The following is a 20,282-nucleotide window of genomic DNA, read 5'->3' on the forward strand; positions in this document are numbered from 1 at the left end:
AATTAACTGACACTAACACTAACATATTCATATGTGTTAAAAATACATATTTGTGGATTCAAATTAAACAATTTGCGCTCATGCGTCACAATTATAAAACAATTTGTAAATAAGAAAATCCTGTCTGTGCAAAGTTAAACATGATTACATTTTTCCTACTCAGAGTATATCAAAATAAAACCGCTCTGCGGCAGATTCCGTCAACTGCACAACACCGGAAGTCTTAGTCAAGTGTTTTATTTTGAAACCGGAAGCTCGGAGCGTCTGACTGCAGCGTGCTGCAGAGTAACGGTAACAGAAACTCCGGTGCATCATTCCTCCTAGTTTGTTGACGCTGACGGCTCGCCTGCTGCACAGGTTAATATTGGGGTGTCAACCACAGCATCCAACCTCTTTAAATGGGGTTTCGAGTTAAAACATGATCGCTTCACTCTCAAGGGGAAGTTTGCTGGATGAGGTTCTTCACGGCGGCTACAATGAGGTAACGTTTACTCGTCCTTTATGGTGTTAACCTTCGTAAAAAATTTAAACTATATAAAAAAGCTAGCAGAACGAGTTTAAATTTGATATCAATTAGTGGACTGTGCAATTAAATGTCAAAACGATGCGTTCAGCTAACATCAAATTTCAAATAAAGTTTAGCGATTTGTCATAAGCAATTAAAAGTAACCAATTTCTTCAGGGCAGCAATTAAAGAATAAAAAAAACACACTCACACAAAAAAGCAGGTAATGTAAAAAATGCAATTTACATCGTTGTGTACAAAATGTGAGCGTTCTTTGTGCGGTTTCCCGGACGACGGGCTGTCACGTGACGCACCGGCGGAGGTGGGCTGTCACGTGACACACCGGCGGAGGTGGGCTGAACCGTGCAGAATAATGAACCTCGTTACTGTGAACAGGAAATTAAATGAGTGATTCACTTTATCTAAATTAAAATTGTAAATGGACAGGGGGACAATAGGGTGACCCTCCCACCCAACCCCCCATTCCCAGAATAATAAACAAAGGCTCTCGTTTGTCTGAGCTGCATGTAGCCCCCATCACTAATCCTTGCTTTTGTACATGTGTTTTTGTCTGTGGTGTGTTGGATTTGTGCCTCTGATTGACGACTTGCAGCAGCAGCTGGCAGCATATGTTTCCTGGGTGAACTCTCAGCTCAGGAGGAAGCCGGGGCTGAAGCCCATCGCAGACCTCAGGCGGGATCTGCAGGACGGGGTTGTGCTTGTCCAACTCATAGAGATAGTTGGTAAACACACACACACACACACACACACACACACACACACACACACACACAACATGCTGTCGTCATTTTGGAGGGAAGGCAAGGGGGAAATGTTTTTAAAAAAAAGTCCTGTTTGTATCTATCTGCCAGTTATTAAGAAAAACATCAGTAGAATTACATTTAACTCTGCCTGAGACCTTTTCCTTCAAATCTTCTCTCGGATCAGAATCAGAATAATTTTTATTGGCCAAGTTTGAACATGCCAGAGAGGGTATTTGACTCTGGTTATTTCGCTCACCCGACCCAGATTTAAATAGTAGCAAACAGTAAATAGACAAATGGCTCTTATTAACATATATACAATAAAAAAAAGTGAAAGGTGCAGCAGTATGAGGTAGACATGGTTATTGAAAGGTGTATTGTTACAGCGTCTGATTGTGGTTATTATTATTATTATTGCACAGTGGTTGATTACTCTGAGACTCTATGAGAGATGAGAGTTCATCAGAGCAACAGCTTGGGGGAAGAAAGAGTTTAAGATTGTCTGCAATTTGCACCTGTTATATGTTGCTCATGTTGTTTCCCTCGTTTCAATGTCTTTCTTTCTGGCAGCTGGGGAGGTGCTGGAAGGAGTATATGTGCCTCCTCAAAACAAAGAGGAGAGCAGGAAGAATGTGGAGGAAGTGTTGCGGTTCATTTCCTCCAGACGCATACGCATGCCGCACATTTCCGCCAGAGGTAAATTAAGAACACCGCCGGGGTTCTCTCTCCGTCATTCTCTTTACTTCAGGAGTAGGTGTTCGTATGTCTTCTGGTTTCTGAGATAAAACCGTAAGCTTGTAGGAACTCTGTGTTTATACAAAAATTTAAAATACTGTACACCGCTCAGCCAAAACGGAGAAACCCCCGGCTGAGGAAGTCAGTCAAAAGTTTAAAGTGAGTTTCTCTTCACAGTGTTTTTTTTTCTTCATTGGTTCCTGCTCGGGGGTCTTATGTCCTGCCTACTTTGACATCTAGTGTCTTTTGCATTACTGTTTCTTCGGTGGGTGGACACAGCAGTCCTCTCACCCCAGTTACACACTTCACAAAAGCTGCTCAGCAACAGTTTCAGAGCTGAAAGGAGAGTTCAAAACCTCTGCTTTTAATTGTGCAGGATACACTGGAATAAACCAGATCGCATTATCCCCAGGACCACCGTCAGACTCCAGGAGCCTGACAGGATGAAAGTCCATGTTCTGACTAGTCAGAGCTGTTAGGTTTTAAATGGGTGTCTTTATTGTTGTGACATTGTATTTCAGTGGAGCTCCCTTTAGGTTTGACACCAGTTGTAGTTTTCTGAAAGAAGCACAGACAGATACTGATGACTTGGTCTGTGCAAAGCCTTTTCTTTATGGTGCAACACTTAGAAAAAACAAAACTATTCCCAACATTAAGGTGAAAACATGCATATCTGCTCTTTTTTGAATAGATGAGACATGAATAAAATCTTATTATGCAGAGTAGATCAAGTGATAAAGTAAATCATGTACAGGAGGCAAAAATCTAACTTTAAACATCTTCTAGGATCTGGTTGGGTCATTCACAAAAACTATGCTTTATATTTTACAGGTTGAGGCCAGTTCACTTTTAGTTGTAGATGTATTAAGCCTGATTTTCTTAATTCACCACAGCAAAGTGGATTAACATCACCTGTATCTTCTCTGCTCTTCTTGTCACATATTTTAACTTTGGGAAATAACAAACCTGAATCTTATGATTATTCCATCTACCCAATCCTTAATGTCATGACCCTTGCAGATAAGCATGTTTGCGTTTTCCGCAGGTGATTTATTGATCTGGATATGAAGCAATCATAGGATAAAAGGCATGGGGAGAATCCTTTCCTTTTCTCCTCACTTGTCCTCTAAAAATGGAATAATCGGTTTTTGACTGGAGACCATTTGTCAAACAATTTAGTTAGTGATATTTACTTTCTTATCATGAATTTATGACCTGTTGTCTATGATGCTTTTTATGGTTTCAGATATTGTTGATGGTAATCTGAAGTCCGTAATGAGGATAATTCTGGCGCTGGCGGCCCACTTCAAACCTTCAGCCACTCACAGAGCTGCTGCAGGACGTGGGAGGAGCTTGTCCACAGGCAACTTAAACCACAACCCTCACTCCACTGTTGCACTGGCTCAAGGGGCGGCTGCTGCACTTGCATCAGCTCGACTGGATGCCTTGCTGCCTGCTCGTAACACACGTTTCCACAGGTATGCAGCAGGCATCAATATCAACAGCTATCACCGTCATCACAGGGAGTCAAATTGTACATATTTATGATCATGTTGGTAGTTGTCTCAGTATGTTATACTGAATGCATTTGTCGTAAACTGTCACAACTGCGAAACTGTGTTATCATTGCACTTGTTAAGGGTAGTTTTGTTCCCACAGAAAGGTTGACTGACCATTTTGACAAATACCTCAGTTGTTGAGTGGATGCAAGTTGATGGTGTATTATATTCAGTGCTGCTGCTCGAGTCCAGAAAGTGGACCACATCACTCCAGTTCTGAGGTCCTTACGCTGCTTCTCTGAACCTCAGAGAATGGACTTTAAAATACTTCTGTTAAGTTTATAAATCCCTGAATGGTTTAGGACCAAAACACATCAGACTTGTTGTTGCCATAGCAACCGTCCAGACCTCTGAGGTCGTCTGCTCCAGGTCTGCTCCGTGTCCCCAGATCAGAAACAAATGTAGAGACGCAGCATTCAGCATTTATGTTCCACAGATCCGAAATTAACTTCCAGAAAACTAAAAGAACACTGAAACACTCCTTTTTCCTTTTTTTAACCTTTAAATCGAGGTTTAAAAACAAATTTGTTTGCAGCTGCCTTTGACTGAATTATTTAAACCGGCTAGCATAAGTCTAACTTTTCCTTATCATGTCACTGCACTGTAACTTAATCTTGTTTTTCCTACTTTTAATGTTTTCACTGTGTGCCGCTTGAGTTGCCTTGTTGCTGAACTGTGCTAAACACATAAGCTTGCCTTGCCACGGCCTGAAAACAGAAGTGTGTGGTCAGTTTCCAAAGACCATCATCTTTTTTTATCACCTGATTTTTGTAAAATAATATATTATGACAGATTACTGACGGTGCTGTTTTAAAGACTTGCTCAATTTAAGTCTTTTTGAGCGTGCAGCTGATCTGCCTTCCTTAAACCTGTTTAAAACTGCAGATTTGTCAAATGCAATTTTTGCTGCCTTCTAGTGGACAAACACCGGGCATCAGTTACATCCTCAACTGAAATGATGCTCAGTGCCATATTTGTTACCAACATTGTGTTTTTGCTCTTAAATGCATTTCTCTGGTGTTGTCTTTCAGTGGCCTGGGCCTGGATAGAGAAAAGAGCGTGCGTGTCCGAGCCTTGGTTAAGCAGTATGAAAAAGGAAAAGCAGACGAGCAGGACGACCCTGAGCTGAGCAGGTGATTAGCTTTTGCATAGCTTTTGCATCTAGTTATGGATGGATGGATGGATGGATGGATGGATGGATGCATGGATGCATGCATGCATAATTGGTTAAGACCATGTGGATGTTGTCAGAATCTTGATTGAGTTTCAAATGTGGAAGCTGTGGAACAAGCAATTAAATGACAGAGACGTACCTCCGTGAACTTCTCAGTGTTTTTGCAGAAGCTCAGGAGGAACTAACAAGACTGGCTCGAGAGTGGCTCTTTTTTTTTTTTTTTAAGATTTTTTTGGGCTTTATTCAAGTTGCAGATAGGAAGGGGGTAGAGAGAGAGATCGGGGATGACATGCAGCAAAGGTGCGCAGGCCGGAATTCGAACCTGCGACCGCTGCAGGAGGACTGTAGCCTCAGTATATGAGCCGCTGCTTAACCCACTGCGCCACCGAGCGGCCCTCCAGAGTGGCTCTTTAATGTTGTTTTTTTTCCTTCTAGATTCTAAAGGAAAATTTGTTGGTTAGGAAGGGATTTGCGTGAAAATACAATCTGTAGATTGTTTTGTGTAAATGCTTACCGCTGTTTTGATCGAGCTTGCTGCCCGCCTTGTCGAGGACATTCTCATAATGAAGGTTACAAATATCTAGAGATGTATTCTTCGGATTAAATATAAGTCAAGTAAAAAATGTAAAATCATCTCTACTGACTGCTCACTTTTGAAAATGTGAAAAAGTGGAATAATGGCTGAAAGCGGGAGCAGAGGTGGGGGCGAGAGGATTATGTGGTGACGGGAGTTCTTCAGTGCCCAGGTCAGAGACAATAGACACAAATTCCCTGCAGCAGACATTAGCGTGTTGGATGTGGGGGCTGGTGTTGGCCTCAGCCCCAGAAATCCCTGATGCTTGAGCTCAAAGATGAGGAAATAAAAGTTTAAACAAGCGTGGGCTGCTGGTCTGTGCTAACAAACAGAAACTAGAAAACAGGCGGTGATTTTTTTTAAGGTTCAGCAGAATAACTTTGGGAATCTACATCAGCTCATGGTTTTACAGACCCAGAGGTTTGACTTTAAACCACTTCTGGCTTTTAGTTAATTGACTGATTTAAAACAGTTGATAGTATATTGAGCATATTTAGATTAAAATGCAGAGTAAAAAAAAACATTTGGAATATTGGGATCAGGATTGAGGCATTTCATTACAGAATGGTCATATGATTGAGTTTTTTCAGGCTCTGTAAACAGGTTTTATTACGCAGAAGCTCTTTTTACAAAGAGAATCATTGACTTTAAAAATATGTATTTAAAATGGTTTGCAGCTAATAGCCTCACTGACCTGAAGTAAACCCGCACATGTTCATACAGAGCTCTTTTGTGTCTCTTTGTACAGAATAAATGTTCAATATTCTGATGGGGTTGCTGCTGTCTTAATTTGGAGAGAACCTTTTATTTTTAGCTCATAGTTAAGTTCAGTTTCTGCCATTTCTACCAATCACTTTTCCACACTTTGCAGACGGCAGATTACATTCTGCGGTTGATTAGTGTGTGCGCTCGTATCTCCCGGCCTGACGGAGCATATGACTCTGGTCCGTCAGGCAGGCGTCATCAGACGCAAGCATCATCTGCTATGTATCTGTGTTTGTTTGCTTAGAGACATACAGCACAACAGACGGATGGCGGTGAAAATAAAATTATCCGTGCTCATATTTTCCAGTCACATGTTATGTTGTCTCTTTCTATCCCTATAATTATTTTTATTTTAGTTTACTTATGTGTGTAGTGATAGAAAGATTTGGAGTCGTGGAGGATTTGGAGACGTGTGTGATACAGTACATACAGTGTGGCACCTTAAGTGAGAACAAACTTGCCAGTGTCTCCAGCTTTGGTTGTCTGCTGCCTCGGTTGCCGCGGTAACGCCCGACCAGCGAGGGGCAGGGTTTTTGTCAGAATAAGAACAATTGCAGATTGAGTTTGTCGGGCTTCTGACTCTGGAGACGTGCAGAGGTGAAGCGTCAGGCCCCCTGGACGCCCGCTATGGGAGGGATGCAGATCAAATGGTAAGATCAGGACACGTGTGCTGAATCTGGGTTTTGTGAGTATATGCTGGTTTTAGCATCAGCATTACAACGGCTTTAATGCAGTGAGAGGGGAGACTTTGAAACTAGCGTTTGTAATGACCTTTTTTCATGTGATGCTGTTCTTTTCAGAGGCATATAGTTGAGATGTGTACTGAAATTAAATGGATTAAAAGGTATTTAGAAGTTGAGAGGTTAAAAGAAACAATCACAGCTAATAATGTGTGATCTGAGACCTTTGTATTTCCACCGTTGGGGAGAGGTAGAGCAGTTTGTCGCCTTGGACTCCATAGGTTAAGATGTCACCGGGCCAAATCCTTGAGCCAACGTTGCCCCACACGTGTTCATCAGTGTGTGATTGTGATGAAACCCCTCCCTCGCTCATAAGTGAACAGCAGCAGAGACCGTGGCTCTTAGTGTTCAACAAAGCTAGAAAGGATATTCATAAATACTGTCAATTTGCTATTTAAATGACTTCATCTACATTTTTAAACAGTTGCAAATATGTTTCCCTTGTCCTGTTCATTTGGTTACTCTAGGTTTCTGTGAAATATTGTTTAAAACAAATGCACAAACCCTATTAAGGAAAATATCTGTTAACCCATGAATGAAGGAAAAAATAATTACGGGTAATCAATTTTATTATCAGACCCTTTTAAAGGGAAACAGTTGGAAACAGTTTTCTTCAGTTTGGATTTAAAATTGTTGTGCTTTTTGGACACCTTTGAGGTTTTTTTGAGGGTAGCAGTGCGGTAAATAATAGTTGTGTTTGTTCTTTCATGCACGATTGGGCGATTTTATGTTATATTAATCTTAGAGGATTTTAGAGGCGTATAATGCTGAAAAATGTCTAAGACGGACAGTAGTTTGGTCCCTTGCCCCGCAGGGATTTACACAGAAATGTCAGTGTGCTGAAATCAGTTTTATAATACACTAGCAGCCAAATCTAACACAGGATAAATATTGGTAGAGATCAGAGATGCATACATCATCTGAAATACGTTAAACATGCACACATGCACTCACATCCACAAACATAATTGCATACCAACTTAAGCACAGACACACAGAGATATAGTAATCATTTTTAGTCATCATAGTTATTATGGTCATTACAAATAAACGGCCCTCAGTAAAAGCATACAGATGTATAAGCACTTACCTGTGAGTACATACTATAGAAACAGTATAATATATAGTGTGTACTATATAAAGATTCATAGTTAACGCACTAGTTTTGAAGGCAATACTGCTACCTTAATGTATGTATGTATGTATGTATGTGTGTATATATATATATATACACAGTATATATATATGTGTGTGTGTGTGTGTGTGTGTGTGTGTGTGTGTGTGTGTGTGTGTGTGTGTGTGTGTGTGTGTGTGTGTGTGTGTGTGTGTGTGTGTGTGTGTGTGTGTGTGTGTGTGTGTGTGTGTGTGTGTGTGTGTGTGTGTGTGTGTGTGTGTGTGTGTGTGTGTGTGTGTGTTCTGCTGCTGTTGCATTACCATAACTAAACATGTGTGTTAGTGATATGACAGATATTTTTTTAAATGAAAATCTTGAAGACTGCTTTTTTATGCAGTTTATGTGGCTTAAGGTGGAATGTGACCTTGCTGAGTCACTGGAGTGAATCATGGAGGCAGCAGATTAATGGGATAAAGGTTTTCTGCTTCTGGCAGTCGGTCTCTGAGCAGTTTAGCTCAGAGGATTCGTACCACTGCAAAACCTTAAGAGATTCACCGTCACGTCAAAGTTGATTCTAACCAAGTATAGACGGGGTCAGCTTTGGAAAGTTTACAATAAAATACTGTTATTACATCATTATTACCACAAGTTGAAACCTAACCCAACTGGATTTATTTTTAATGATTTCATTTCTCATAACTACCGATTCCTCTCTGGATGAAGTTAAGTAATCAAAGTTTTCTCCTCCATGAGCCTTAGCGCCCAGACTCCAGTGTCGTCACCTAAAGCTCAGTTGAGCAGCTTCCCAGACAGACAGACACCTGACTGCCAGCTGCACGACAGCACCGGTAGGTCCCGTTAACATCTTTAGTAAACGTCAGGACGTCCTCGCTTGGGTTCTGTAACAGTGTTTTGTGTTCATCAGAGTCGTCTCTCTCCGTCGTGGAGCCGGCGTGGGACGAGTCCTTCAGTGAGACTTTGGAGAAGGAGGTGCAGGAGGCACGAAAGATGGTGTCAGCTTTACAGGTTTGTTCATAGTGAATCCTCCCAACCCTCCATTCCTCTACACCGACATTCATACTCCTTATTTTTAGTTATTTCTAATACTGTCATGGTCATGAAATTGTACATGGTGATTGATTATCTTGTACCTTATAACATCAAATTCTAGATAAGTGCTCTGATAAGTAAGTAAGTTAAAGGAGTGTATATATATATATATATATATATATACAGAGGTGGACAGAGTACTTGACCCCAGTACTTGAGTAAGAGTACAAATACTACTGGTCAAAATTTACTCTGTTACAAGTAAAAGTAGCTCAGTCAAAATATTACTCGAGTAAGAGTAGAAAAGTACTTGCTTTTAAAGGTACTTAAGTATCCAAAAGTAAATGCTTTTAAATTTACTTTAAGTAAAAGTAAGAGTAAGAGTAAATTTCTTATTTTCCACATCAGTAAATTACTATATTTTTTCTAAATTAATTTAAGGATCTTTTAACTATTGTTTCTGAGAATTAACTCTTTGAAACCAGCTGCACTGTTGTGCTGCTTTTAGAACCACAATGTTATATAAAACCTGCAGAAACACCAAAAACACCAAAAAGACTCAGACGACTCAGCGGATTGTCTTTCTTCTCCTGACGCAGGCGTAGCCATTGTTGCAGCTCTGTCTTGACTTGTTGCAGCTCTGTCTTGACAAACGCAGGCTACTTTGGCGGTATCGTTTTGAGGAGGCTTGACGTATTTCTGCTTTACGTACATCCCAGTGGAGAGCGTGCACTGTGATAGGTCTCCTCCTTTGACAAAAACAGCTTGTGTCCAATAGGATTTTAGGGAAGAAGAAAAAAGAGCAGACCTGAAAGTAACGAGTACTTTTCAGCCTTCCTAGAAATTTACTCGAGTAAAAGTAAAAATATTTGTCTTGGAAATGTATTCAAGTAAGAATAATAAGTACCAAAGAAATCTAATACTCAAGTAAAGTACAAATCCTCTGGATATGTACTTAAGTACAGTACTCAAGTAAATTTACTCCGTTACTGTCCACCACTGTATATATATAATGTATAGACTAGTTTCTCGTGGTAAACAGTTTGTGCCATTGATTGATAGCAACACAAGGTGGACAAACTCTGCACAACAACTTCCTTATAATGACAAAAAAAAACTATTTTCCTTAATAAGATGATCAAAGAGGAGCTGGTTTAGATAACTGGTTTAGTTGGGCTCAAACCTTTATCGATGCTTCCCACCCCAGTAGACATCCTCAGAAACCACCAACAGCTCCACAACCTCCAGGAAGAACCGAACCGCATGGTTTTTATCTGCAGGATTTTCTTTTTATTCCAGCAGAAATGAAACAACAGATGTTACATTAATTATATTATTAGTTGTACTAATGGGCCGCTTCAGCTTCCTCTGCACCGTACTGCGAAGAAGTGTTTGAAAAATGACATTAATTGGCTTGTAACAAAAGCATACCAACCTCGTACATCAAGTACGGAGGTTCATTACTCCGGAGTCCCACATTCAGCTCCTGGCACTAATGCTGCTGGCTTGGCCGGGTTATTGCTGACTTTAGGGGGGGAGGGGGGGCTTTGAGAGAGACTAATACTTTTCTTAAATCAGTTTTAATTAGATTATCTTTTCTGTATGATTAAGTGCTTTCTTATTGTACATGATGGATTCATCTGCACTACGAGTGGTGTCAGTGGCAGGAGCGCTCATGCTAGGACTGGTTGCATGTCAGTGAGCTCAGTTATGCAGAGTACAAACTATTATATACATGTTATGTTTTTGCAGGTTCTGCTGCTGAATGGTTCCCTCCCCGAAGACGAGCAGGATGTGTCTTTGACTCTGGACCACGGAGACGCCGAGCAGCAGCTGGTAGTTTTTATTTACACTTCCTACCAGTCTCCATTCTCCTCTTCTCTTTGTACTCAACACAAATCAGGTTACGTGTGTGTGTGTGTGTGTGTGTGTGTGTGTGTGTGTGTGTGTGTGTGTGTGTGTGTGTGTGTGTGTGTGTGTGTGTGTGTGTGTGTGTGTGTGTGTGTGTGTGTGTGTGTGTGTGTGTGCGTGTGTGTGTGTGTGCGCGTGCGTGCGTGTGTGTAAAGGGGACATGGGTATCAGTTTCCCTCTATTCTCTCACACACCTTTTCTTTCCCTCCTCTCCAGGTCGTCACTCGCAGTCGCTTGGATCAGAGCATGGAGGAGGTCCGGGAGCTGAAGGTAGATGTACAATTGGTGTTTTTACTTTCCAAACTTCTTATACTCTCATTTCTTTCTTTTGATAAAGGGGCATAAATTAATATCTGTCTGCATACATGGTAAAAATGGTAAGAAATCTGGACTCTGTCTGGCTGTTTTATTTGGTTGGGGAGAAAAGAAATCCCAGTTATGCTGCAGAACTATTTAATTTAACATCTGATCGGTGAAAACTAGCAAACATTGATTTGTTGAACCTCCTCCGGCTTTGTATAACATCATAAAATATAGAGGCTTCAACTTCACTATTGAAAAATAATATTCTTCATCAGTCAGGTTGCAGCTTTCTCTTGAGGAAGGATGGACCCTTGTTATTGATCCTTTCTTTTCCAGTTTCAAAATCTGGGTTCGTCTTTGACGCCGTCCTGGATAGAAGTTTGCAGACTCTTTGGTAGCGAGAGGCTTCATCGTTCTGAGAAGTGATTCTATTGTTTTCTAGTCGCATCTAATTTCTCATGTTGCTTCAGCTTCGATATCTTCTGTGATTTACTAACCTGACACATTTCAGTGCCTCATTCAAGTCAATGTTGTGCCTATAAGGCCAGGGAGGTTTATTTGTGCAGCACATTTCATGTAGAGGACAATTAAAAGTGCTTTACATCAGAATATCTTAAAAATACATTAAAAAGTAAGAGTTTAAAATCAGAAATTAAAGACAAATGTATGAGTTAAGATTAGTTAAAAAGAATAAAACAAATGAGAAGTAAGAAATAAAGGTTGTGCATTGTGGGAGATTACTGAAATGCAGCAGTAAATAAAAAGGTTTCCAACCTTGACTTAAATTGAGAGTTTCAGCAGCTCTGATGCATTGTGGGAGTTTGTTCCACAGGTGAGGGTCATACAAGCTGTCTCCTGGTCTCAGTGAGGACTCTGGTCTCCTGGTCTCAGTGAGGACTCTGGTCTCAGTGAGGACTCTGGTCTCAGTGAGGACTCTGGTCTCAGTGAGGACTCTGGTCTCAGTGAGGACTCTGGTCTCCTGGTCTCAGTGAGGACTCTGGTCTCCTGGTCTCAGTGAGGACTCTGGTCTCCTGGTCTCAGTGAGGACTCTGGTCTCCTGGTCTCAGTGAGGACTCTGGTCTCCTGGTCTCAGGACTCGGCAGCAGGTTCTGGACTAACAGCAGCTGGTTGATGGAGGTTCTAGACCCGTGAGACCAGCGTTACAGTAGTCCAGTCTACTGAAGATAAAAGCTGGACCAGGTCTTCTAACTCCTGCTGAGACATCAGTCCTTTAAACATGGTCTCTAGCTGATAACAGGCCGACTTCGCTAATAACGCTGTTAAAGTTCAGGTCTGAGTCCAGAACCACTCCCAGATTTCTGGCTCGGTTCCTTGTTTTAGCTTCACTGCTTGAAGCTGCTGATGTTTAATCTTTATTCTTTGGCTCCAATCTCCATTATTCCTTTTTGTCTTAATTTAACTGAATACAATTCTGGCACATCAACTCTTTAATCTGATCGATGCATTTGATCAATGTTTGAATTGGATTACATTCTCCTGGTTTAGGCGGTTATATTGATCTGTGTGTCATCTGCGTAGTTATGGCAACACATTTTCTTTACTTAACTTAAATCAGGGACATATTTACAACGTCTAGCAGATCTGAGGCCACGCAAGCGTTCAAAACCTGCTGGCAGAGTCTCAACGCAGAGATGATGTCATGGTACCTCAGTTCAGGTGAATTCAAGTATTTTAGAAGAAAATCACCTGTAAAGTATTTATCTCTCTGTGTTGTGTGAGTCTGGGCTGAATGGATACCCGATGTTCTCTCGTACGCTAGTAACATCCTTCAGGGTTTATTGGGTGTACTTTTTGTCTAAATTCATATTTGCAGGCAGTTTGAGGATTTAAGACAGATTTCAGATAAAGCCGCCCTGCGTGAGAGAAGCAGCAGAGCTCAGAGGTTCAGTCTCACGCTGCTTCACCTGTGTTATTAAGACCTGTTCATTCATGCTTGGAAAGGAGACATTACTCTCTCTCTTTCTAGTATTAAGATCAAAGTTAGTCACAGACATTCAATGAAAACCTTCGGGGAGGTGTAAACTCTTGAAAAAGACTGAAAGACTGTCTTTTAGGGCAGTGGTTCCCAACCTTTTTTCCTTGGAGCCCCCCTACTTGTGACTAAGACCAGCTAGGCCCCCCAACCCGTACGTACTAGCACCAAAATAGTCTTTAATTAAAAAAATGAACTTTAATTATGTTTTTTTGATACATTTCTCTTTGGTTTACTCTGTATACATATGACTTTGTTTTTCTCCAATGTCACCAATGTATAAAATACGCACAAAAGGACATAAAAGGACATAAAAATATTTCTGAAAAAGGTCTCTTTTAATATGAAACCAACATTTTTTTTAACATTTTTCCTTTAACAACCTGTTGGAGTAGATTAAATGTTAAGTAATGATATAATAATAAGGAATGAAATCATTTCTTGTGTTTGTCACCAGTGTATAAAAAAACACAAAAAATATTCAAGACATTCATAAATTATTCCTAACTATTTCTTATGAATGATTCATTCGCTAATATAATTTTTACAACTGCATAATTTCAAAGCAGACAAAGTTTCGCGCCCCCCCAGAGATCTCTGGTGCCCCCCCAGGGGGGGCCCGGACCCCAGGTTGGAGACACTGTTTTAGGGGGGAAAAAATTATACATTTGTTTTGTCATTAAGAATAAACTTCTGTTGTTGACTTTTTCAACGACTATGTTTGTCTGTTTGCGTTAGAGGGAGCTGCTGCGCTGCAAGGAGGAGATGAGGACCCTGCAGGGAGTCAAGGTGGGAGAACATCACATCTGTATTTCACTTGCATGGTTAAGAGGTCAGAGGTTGAGGCGTTGACTCTGTCGGCCTGCAGGACGCCCAGCAGCAGCGGCTCTGCTCTCAGGAAGGATCCATACTGCAGATGAAGCAGGAGCTGCTCCGTGCCAGCATGACAAAGGACGAACTCAACAACCAGAATGTACAAAAATGTGTTCAGGCTCTTCCATATGTACACATTTCATTTAAGTACATCTCAAAAGAGTCTGATGCACAGATCCTTGATGTTTGAGTTGTGTGATGCCACTTGTGTCGCAGGCGGAGCTGCAGTGGAAGCTGGAGGAGTGCAACAGGCTGTGGGGGGAAAGCAAGGTGACCTCCGGTTTATTTTATTCCTGTGATTATAATTAAATCCTCATCACCTCTTTGGATCAGCATCAGTATAATAAGTGAGGTTTAAATTAATAAATCCATTCCTTCTCCTTGACGGCTTGGGTGCAGAAGGACATCGGACAGAAGGACAGATTGCTTCAACAGGTCAAACTCAAGCTTGAAGAAAGCCAGAAACTTCAGGTATTTAATAATAACGATTTAAACAAGCAGTCTAAAAGTTGTTGATGCCAACACTTTTCCAAAGCCGAGCACTTTAATATGTTTTAATTGTTATCAGCGTGCTTGTTTTCACAAGCCAATGAACGTCTCTTTGACAGACTGACCTGCAGAGTGAGGTGGAGCATAAAACCAGCATGCTGCAGGAGCGACTGAGTAGAAATCTGCAACAGGTACCGCCGTCTCCGTCCCGAGACTTCCTGTCGTAACCTCCAGTCTCTGCAGCGGATCGCCTCGAGCCGGCAGATTCATTTCACTCTAACCAAGTTAGCTCCTGTCTCTCAGGTTCCCAGCAGGCCGGAAAACAATGGATATCCAGCTCCTGCAGGCGTAAGTATCGTATCGAGTGCTGATGCTTCTCAGCCTCCACATGAAACCCAAGAACTGCCAGAACATGGCTGAGAAAAATAGAGAATAAAAGAAAAAGAAGCTTGAAACAGTATCAGTGTATGGCATGAAACTGAAATAAAAAGACATATGAATGTGTACGTGTCATCATGATGAAATCTCTTGGCATGTGTGTGATTGTTCTCTAGCAAGCAGAAGAGGTTCAGCTGCTCCGAGACGCACTGAGGAGCCTGAGGAACAACCTGAGAGACCACGACCCGCAGCACCACACGCTGGACACGCTGGAGCAGGGCATCGTGTCGCTCATCGACAGGCTGCACGTCGTCCACACTCAGAAGGTGCACAGACTTTACTTCCACTGACGGGTCCTCGTCTCTAAAAACAGCAACCTGAATGTTCTTTTGCTCTTTTGTGGGAAAACAGGTAGGGCTGGGCGATTTTGGACAAAAATAAAATCCCGATTTTTTTTCTCTGAAAACCCGATTTTCGATTTCGATTTCAATTTTTTTGGTAAAACTACAAAAGACAATGGAATAAATTGATATTGAAATTCAAATATTTTATCTTTATTTTTAAAGAAAAATAGCAAACAAATTTCCCTATTGGGAATGAAGTGCAATTGAAAGATACTGTAAATCCTCCTTGAGTTTAGTAAAGTGACAACATTTACAATTTTCTTGACCAAACAAAGATGACTAGACGGGCTCTGTCTGTAATGCAGCCAGCTGCAAAAAAGGAAAATCGATTTTCCTTTTTTTAACATCGATTGTGATTAATAAATCCGATTTAGATTTAAAATCGATTAATCGCACAGCCCTAAAAACAGGTGACTTTTATGAAAAATTAAGCTCCTGATTTGTTGATAGATCAGTTTAAAACCAGGTTTATTTATTTTCCTTCCAAAAATGTGGATATTTAAACGCCGCTGTGGCCGTCTGTGTGAATGTGTGCAGGGACGGGGGAAGTCTCCGAGACGCAGAGATCCGCACACAGACCTGGACTCCTGGCCCGCCACGAGTAAGAGGCTCACCGCCCCCCCCGCTGCATTCATACACTCAATACCTGTGCTCTTACTAACTGGAAATGTCTTTTTGTTGCCCGTTACAGAAAATTGTCAATCTCATAATGGCTCCCCCTCCTCTACTAAAATCCTTTATTTCACTGGAAAATCCCCAACGCCTTCCATGATAAATATACCAAAGAGGTTAGAGCATCTGTGTGTGTGTCGATGTGTGTTGATCATTTATGCTGCTGTTTTCATGCTGAATGAGAAACTCTGGCCGCTTGTTAACACTCAGCAGTCCAACTGATGTTTCTAACCCGTGAATAAAGTCTGGTGTGCAGAATCTACGATAAACTAAATGTAAAAAGTCACACGATGATGTGATGAACGGCTGACATTTTGCAGGCTGGGGGAGGTGACCCTGAAGGATGTTAAAGCTGCTGTAGATCGAGAGGGGAACTACAAGTACCACTTCAAGGCCCTGGACCCCGAGTTCGGGACTGTGAAAGAGGAGGTAGGAGGGGGCTGGAGTGACTGGAAACAGGAATATAAAACACTGTTTTATATTCCTGTTTAAAAGACTGTACTCAATTTAAAAGACTGTCCTGTTATGAGATGAGATGGATTTGTTATTGTCAGGTTTAAACAACCTAGAACATCCAAAACATAATATAAAAGAGAGAAAGACAAGAAGTTAAATTTTTACTTGCAAGGAGAACGGACAGAGATTTGTTCAGTTATAATCTCCTACTGCTCTGAAGCGCACTCTGCCGACCCCTCTCTTTTTATTTCCTTAAGGTGGTTCCTAGTTACAATAAGAGTTGCAGCTCTTATTGTAAAAGTTAAAATTATTGTAAAATTCTTATAAATTATTGTAAAGTAAATTATACTTATAAATATAAATATATATATATATATATATATATATATATATATATATATATATATATATATATATATATATATATATATATAATTATACTTATAAATATAAATATAAATTACTTATAAATTATTGTAAAGTTCTTACAAACTCTTATTGTAAAATTCTTATAAATTATTGTAAAGTAAATTATACTTATAAATATAATATATGTATATATGTATATATATATATATATATATAATTATACTTATAAATATAAATATACCTATAAATTACTTATAAATTATTGTAAAGTTCTTACAAACTCTTATTGTAAAATTCTTATAAAAGCTGCAACTCTTCACGTTTACACAACTCCTTATCTTCAACTTGATGTATATGTTGCTCCTCCTTAACCTTGAAACAGCACGGTATATCTTCAACTGGGGGAGCGGTTCTTGTTTTGTACCGATAGCTTCATCCGCAGTCGTATCTGACTTCTCCTCTCTACAAAACAAACTGCAAATTTGAGTTGTACATACACACCAAACAAGCTTAGTTTATATGTAAATCACATAAATCACATACCGAATTTCCCCTCTGGGGATCAATAAAGGACTATCTTATCTTAAAGGCAATTGCTTGCCTTTATGTTCAATTATTCTAACAGTTATTCAGCAACAGTTTGAGCTTGTCTACATGTCTGCACACAGGTTTTCCTGGATGGAGCCATCGTTCCGGGCTGGGAGGGGAAAATCGTGGCTTGGCTGGAGGAGAGCCGTGGAGAGGACAGGTAACGCCGTGCTTCGTCCCGCGTCCGTCTCCCGCTCTTTTATCCTGGCTCTGAGTAACGAGGGATGATTTCCTGTTGTGTTTCAGGCCGTTGTAGGTTCAGGCCGCGGGGCCGTGATCCCAGAGGCACATCAACTGCTCAAGAGCACAACCGCACCGTTTCTGTGGACCGGGACTATGAAAGACCCCCCCAGCAGCGCTGGGTGGACCAGTCGGTCCCAAACCCAACTACAAGCTGAAGATCTGCAACTGTTCTGCAGGATATTATAGAACTCTGTGCCTTATGAAAGAGACCCTTGTTATTTTTTTATTTTATTTTATCACTGCCAGGCTGAAGCATCAAAACTGGACTCAAGTACGTCATCATTTTGAATTAATACATCAAAAACCACAACAGCAGTTTGTTACCTCTACTTGAAGGTTTTTGACATGTTTCAGTGTTTGTCGTACCCGGTCCATCAGCGATGTCTTGAGAACAAACTTCCCACCAAACTGTCTCAAAGGCATGTTTTTCATAGTTGTCAGTGTTTCGTCAGTCCTGTGGTTTTATACTGAGAAGGTAAACCAAACTACAGTATTTATTATATCCAGGCAGAAGAGACAACTTACTGACCACATAGATAAGTCTATGTCTATAATGAAGGTGTTGGAAGGAAAGAAAATGTCATTAAGAATAAGTGAAAGTGATGCACAAAGTTTCTCCACAGCCCAACAGGATGATGTTGATGATGTTGATCGACAAAAACATCAGCCATTTTTGTTGTTTTTGCATTAGCTGCATACAGAATGTTGAAGTGGTGAATGTTTACTGTACCAGAAGGATGTAAAACCCACAGATGTATTTGAAACTAAATAGGACCTAATTCCAGATGTGGATTTTACCGTCAGTCTGCTAACTGAAGCACCGTCGGAGGACAGAAAGGGTTCTTCAGCGTTTACGTTCACGTAGAAATGTAAACAATCAGTGCTCTTTCTGTCCTAGCTCTTGAGATTTTTTTGTACATTATGTTCCACCATGTCCTTAATTATTTTAAAATACAGAATATTTGTAGAAAGAGAGTTGATGCGAATGTTTCTGCTTATACTAAAAATGCTGTTTTATGTTAAAAGTTTGAAAGAGACTTTTGTTTCACAACAAACGTCGTCTTTCTATTTTACGGAAGAGTATTAGGGCCACTTAAAAAAAATAAAAAGAATTCTGAGAAAAAAGTCAGAATTCTGACTTTTTTCTCAGAATTCTGAGATTAAAGTCAGAATTCTGCCTTTTTTCTCAGAATTCTGACTTTTTTCTCAGAATTATTATTATTTTTTTTTTAGTGGCCTAGAATTCTGACTTTTTTCTCAGAATTCTGAGATTAAAGTCAGAATTCTGACTTTTTTCTCAGAATTCTTTTTATTTTTTTTAAGTGGCCCTAATACTCTTCTGTACTATTTATAGTGTGCATGTGTGGGTGTAAATATTTCTTGTGTCACTCATGACTCCTTTTGCTTCGTTTCCATCTTCCAGCGTCAGATCGATGATTTACCTTCACTTAAAAGTCAACAGGAATATGTGTTTAGTAGTGAGGTTCCACTTGGATGCCACGACTGCAAGTACTGTAAGATGCACAGTTGGCTGGTGAAATAGTGATTTTACATCTATGTTGTTTATTGATTTGTATTTTATTTTTATTATTATTTCAAAATATGGATGTTGTATGTTTACGACAATGAATGAAAAGAAAATGCCTTTGTTAAATGTTTGAAATATTTTGAAATAAAACCCAAGTATTTGTTTTAAATCAGATGTCAGTGTTCAAATTATTATGAAGCATGTGTATATTCATTTTTATTAATATTTTATTACATTTTAATGAACCCTCCGCTGTCTGTCTTTATTTTATGTAATTTTTTTTTTAATTGACTGGGATTTTCCGGTAATTAATTACTCATTTCCATTTGATTAAGTGGTACATCCACATGAACAGAGTCCTTGATTTGAAATGTTTCCTCTGTCAGGGTTCAGTCAACACCTTAAACGATGCATATGTTCTGGGAATGCGACCATTTACAAAGTTATTGGAATTCAACTCATTCCCTTACCTTATCAGTCCTGGACAAAAAATGTGATTTAAACAGTAGTTTATATTTATTAAATGACACATATAATTTACAACTAGATAACAAAAAATGCAGGATGTTAATTTTGATCACTTACTTTGCAAAGAAATGTATACTTTTATTTTGGAAGAACGATTCCCCTTCATCTTATAAGACTTTCATAGATCAACTCACAGCATTTCTACCCTTAGAAAAACTAACCTTGGAAAAAAATAATCGTAGCCATCTTTTTCAAGAATTTTAGTTCCCATTATTCTCTGGTTTAGAGAACTTTATTGTATGCTGAATGCTGTTTTATTGCTGTCATTTACTTTATGTATCTTATGTATCTGTAGGTATTTGAGTTTTTATGCCCCTATTGTTATTTACTGATGTTATTTTCCATATTTTTATTCACTTACTTATTTGTTTTTCTTTCGAGTTTATTTATTTATTTTTTGGTGTATGTTTTTGTGCTTTTTTGGGTGGGGCAGGGGTAGGCGAGAGTAGGCACGCGTGCACAAAAGAAAATTGTAAGACCTACCATCATTAAGAATGTACCTGATTGTCTTTCTTTTGTGAAATAAAAAGATATTAAAAAAACACACAAAAAAACACCTTAAAATGT

The 20,282-nt window shown here is 39.8% G+C and overlaps 1 protein-coding gene across 3 annotated transcripts; it reads left to right on the forward strand.

Moving 5' to 3' along the window:
- Nucleotides 1-296: 296 nt before the first annotated feature.
- On the forward strand, nucleotides 297-18,747 carry LOC133460286 (dixin-like). Of its 3 annotated transcripts, none has more exons than XM_061740886.1 (21): nucleotides 297-481; nucleotides 1,119-1,248; nucleotides 1,840-1,965; nucleotides 3,251-3,482; nucleotides 4,595-4,696; nucleotides 8,684-8,778; nucleotides 8,856-8,956; nucleotides 10,733-10,816; nucleotides 11,108-11,161; nucleotides 13,926-13,976; nucleotides 14,056-14,160; nucleotides 14,277-14,330; nucleotides 14,460-14,531; nucleotides 14,669-14,740; nucleotides 14,853-14,897; nucleotides 15,104-15,253; nucleotides 15,869-15,932; nucleotides 16,023-16,119; nucleotides 16,324-16,432; nucleotides 17,497-17,576; nucleotides 17,663-18,747. In XM_061740886.1, exons 1-21 carry the CDS (start codon nucleotides 419-421, stop codon nucleotides 17,670-17,672), a joined length of 1,896 nt encoding a protein of 631 aa, XP_061596870.1. In that variant the 5' UTR covers nucleotides 297-418; the 3' UTR covers nucleotides 17,673-18,747. The 3 variants fall into 3 exon arrangements, with proteins under 3 accessions (XP_061596870.1, XP_061596871.1, XP_061596873.1); XM_061740887.1 differs by having other exon boundaries at nucleotides 8,690-8,778; XM_061740889.1 differs by lacking the exon at nucleotides 14,853-14,897.
- Nucleotides 18,748-20,282: the final 1,535 nt, after the last annotated feature.

The sequence above is a fragment of the Cololabis saira genome, chromosome 14 (genome assembly GCF_033807715.1).
Source record: "Cololabis saira isolate AMF1-May2022 chromosome 14, fColSai1.1, whole genome shotgun sequence".
NCBI classification, from domain to species: domain Eukaryota; kingdom Metazoa; phylum Chordata; class Actinopteri; order Beloniformes; family Belonidae; genus Cololabis; species Cololabis saira.

Bases quoted from the DNA above. Each gene is read 5' to 3' on its own strand.
- LOC133460286 (XM_061740886.1), top strand. From the start codon at position 419: ATGATCGCTTCACTCTCAAGGGGAAGTTTGCTGGATGAGGTTCTTCAC. The intron at 13,977-14,055 runs GTGGGAGAACAT...GTCGGCCTGCAG, and splicing joins GGACCCTGCAGGGAGTCAAG to GACGCCCAGCAGCAGCGGCT. The intron at 15,254-15,868 runs GTGCACAGACTT...GAATGTGTGCAG, and splicing joins ACGTCGTCCACACTCAGAAG to GGACGGGGGAAGTCTCCGAG.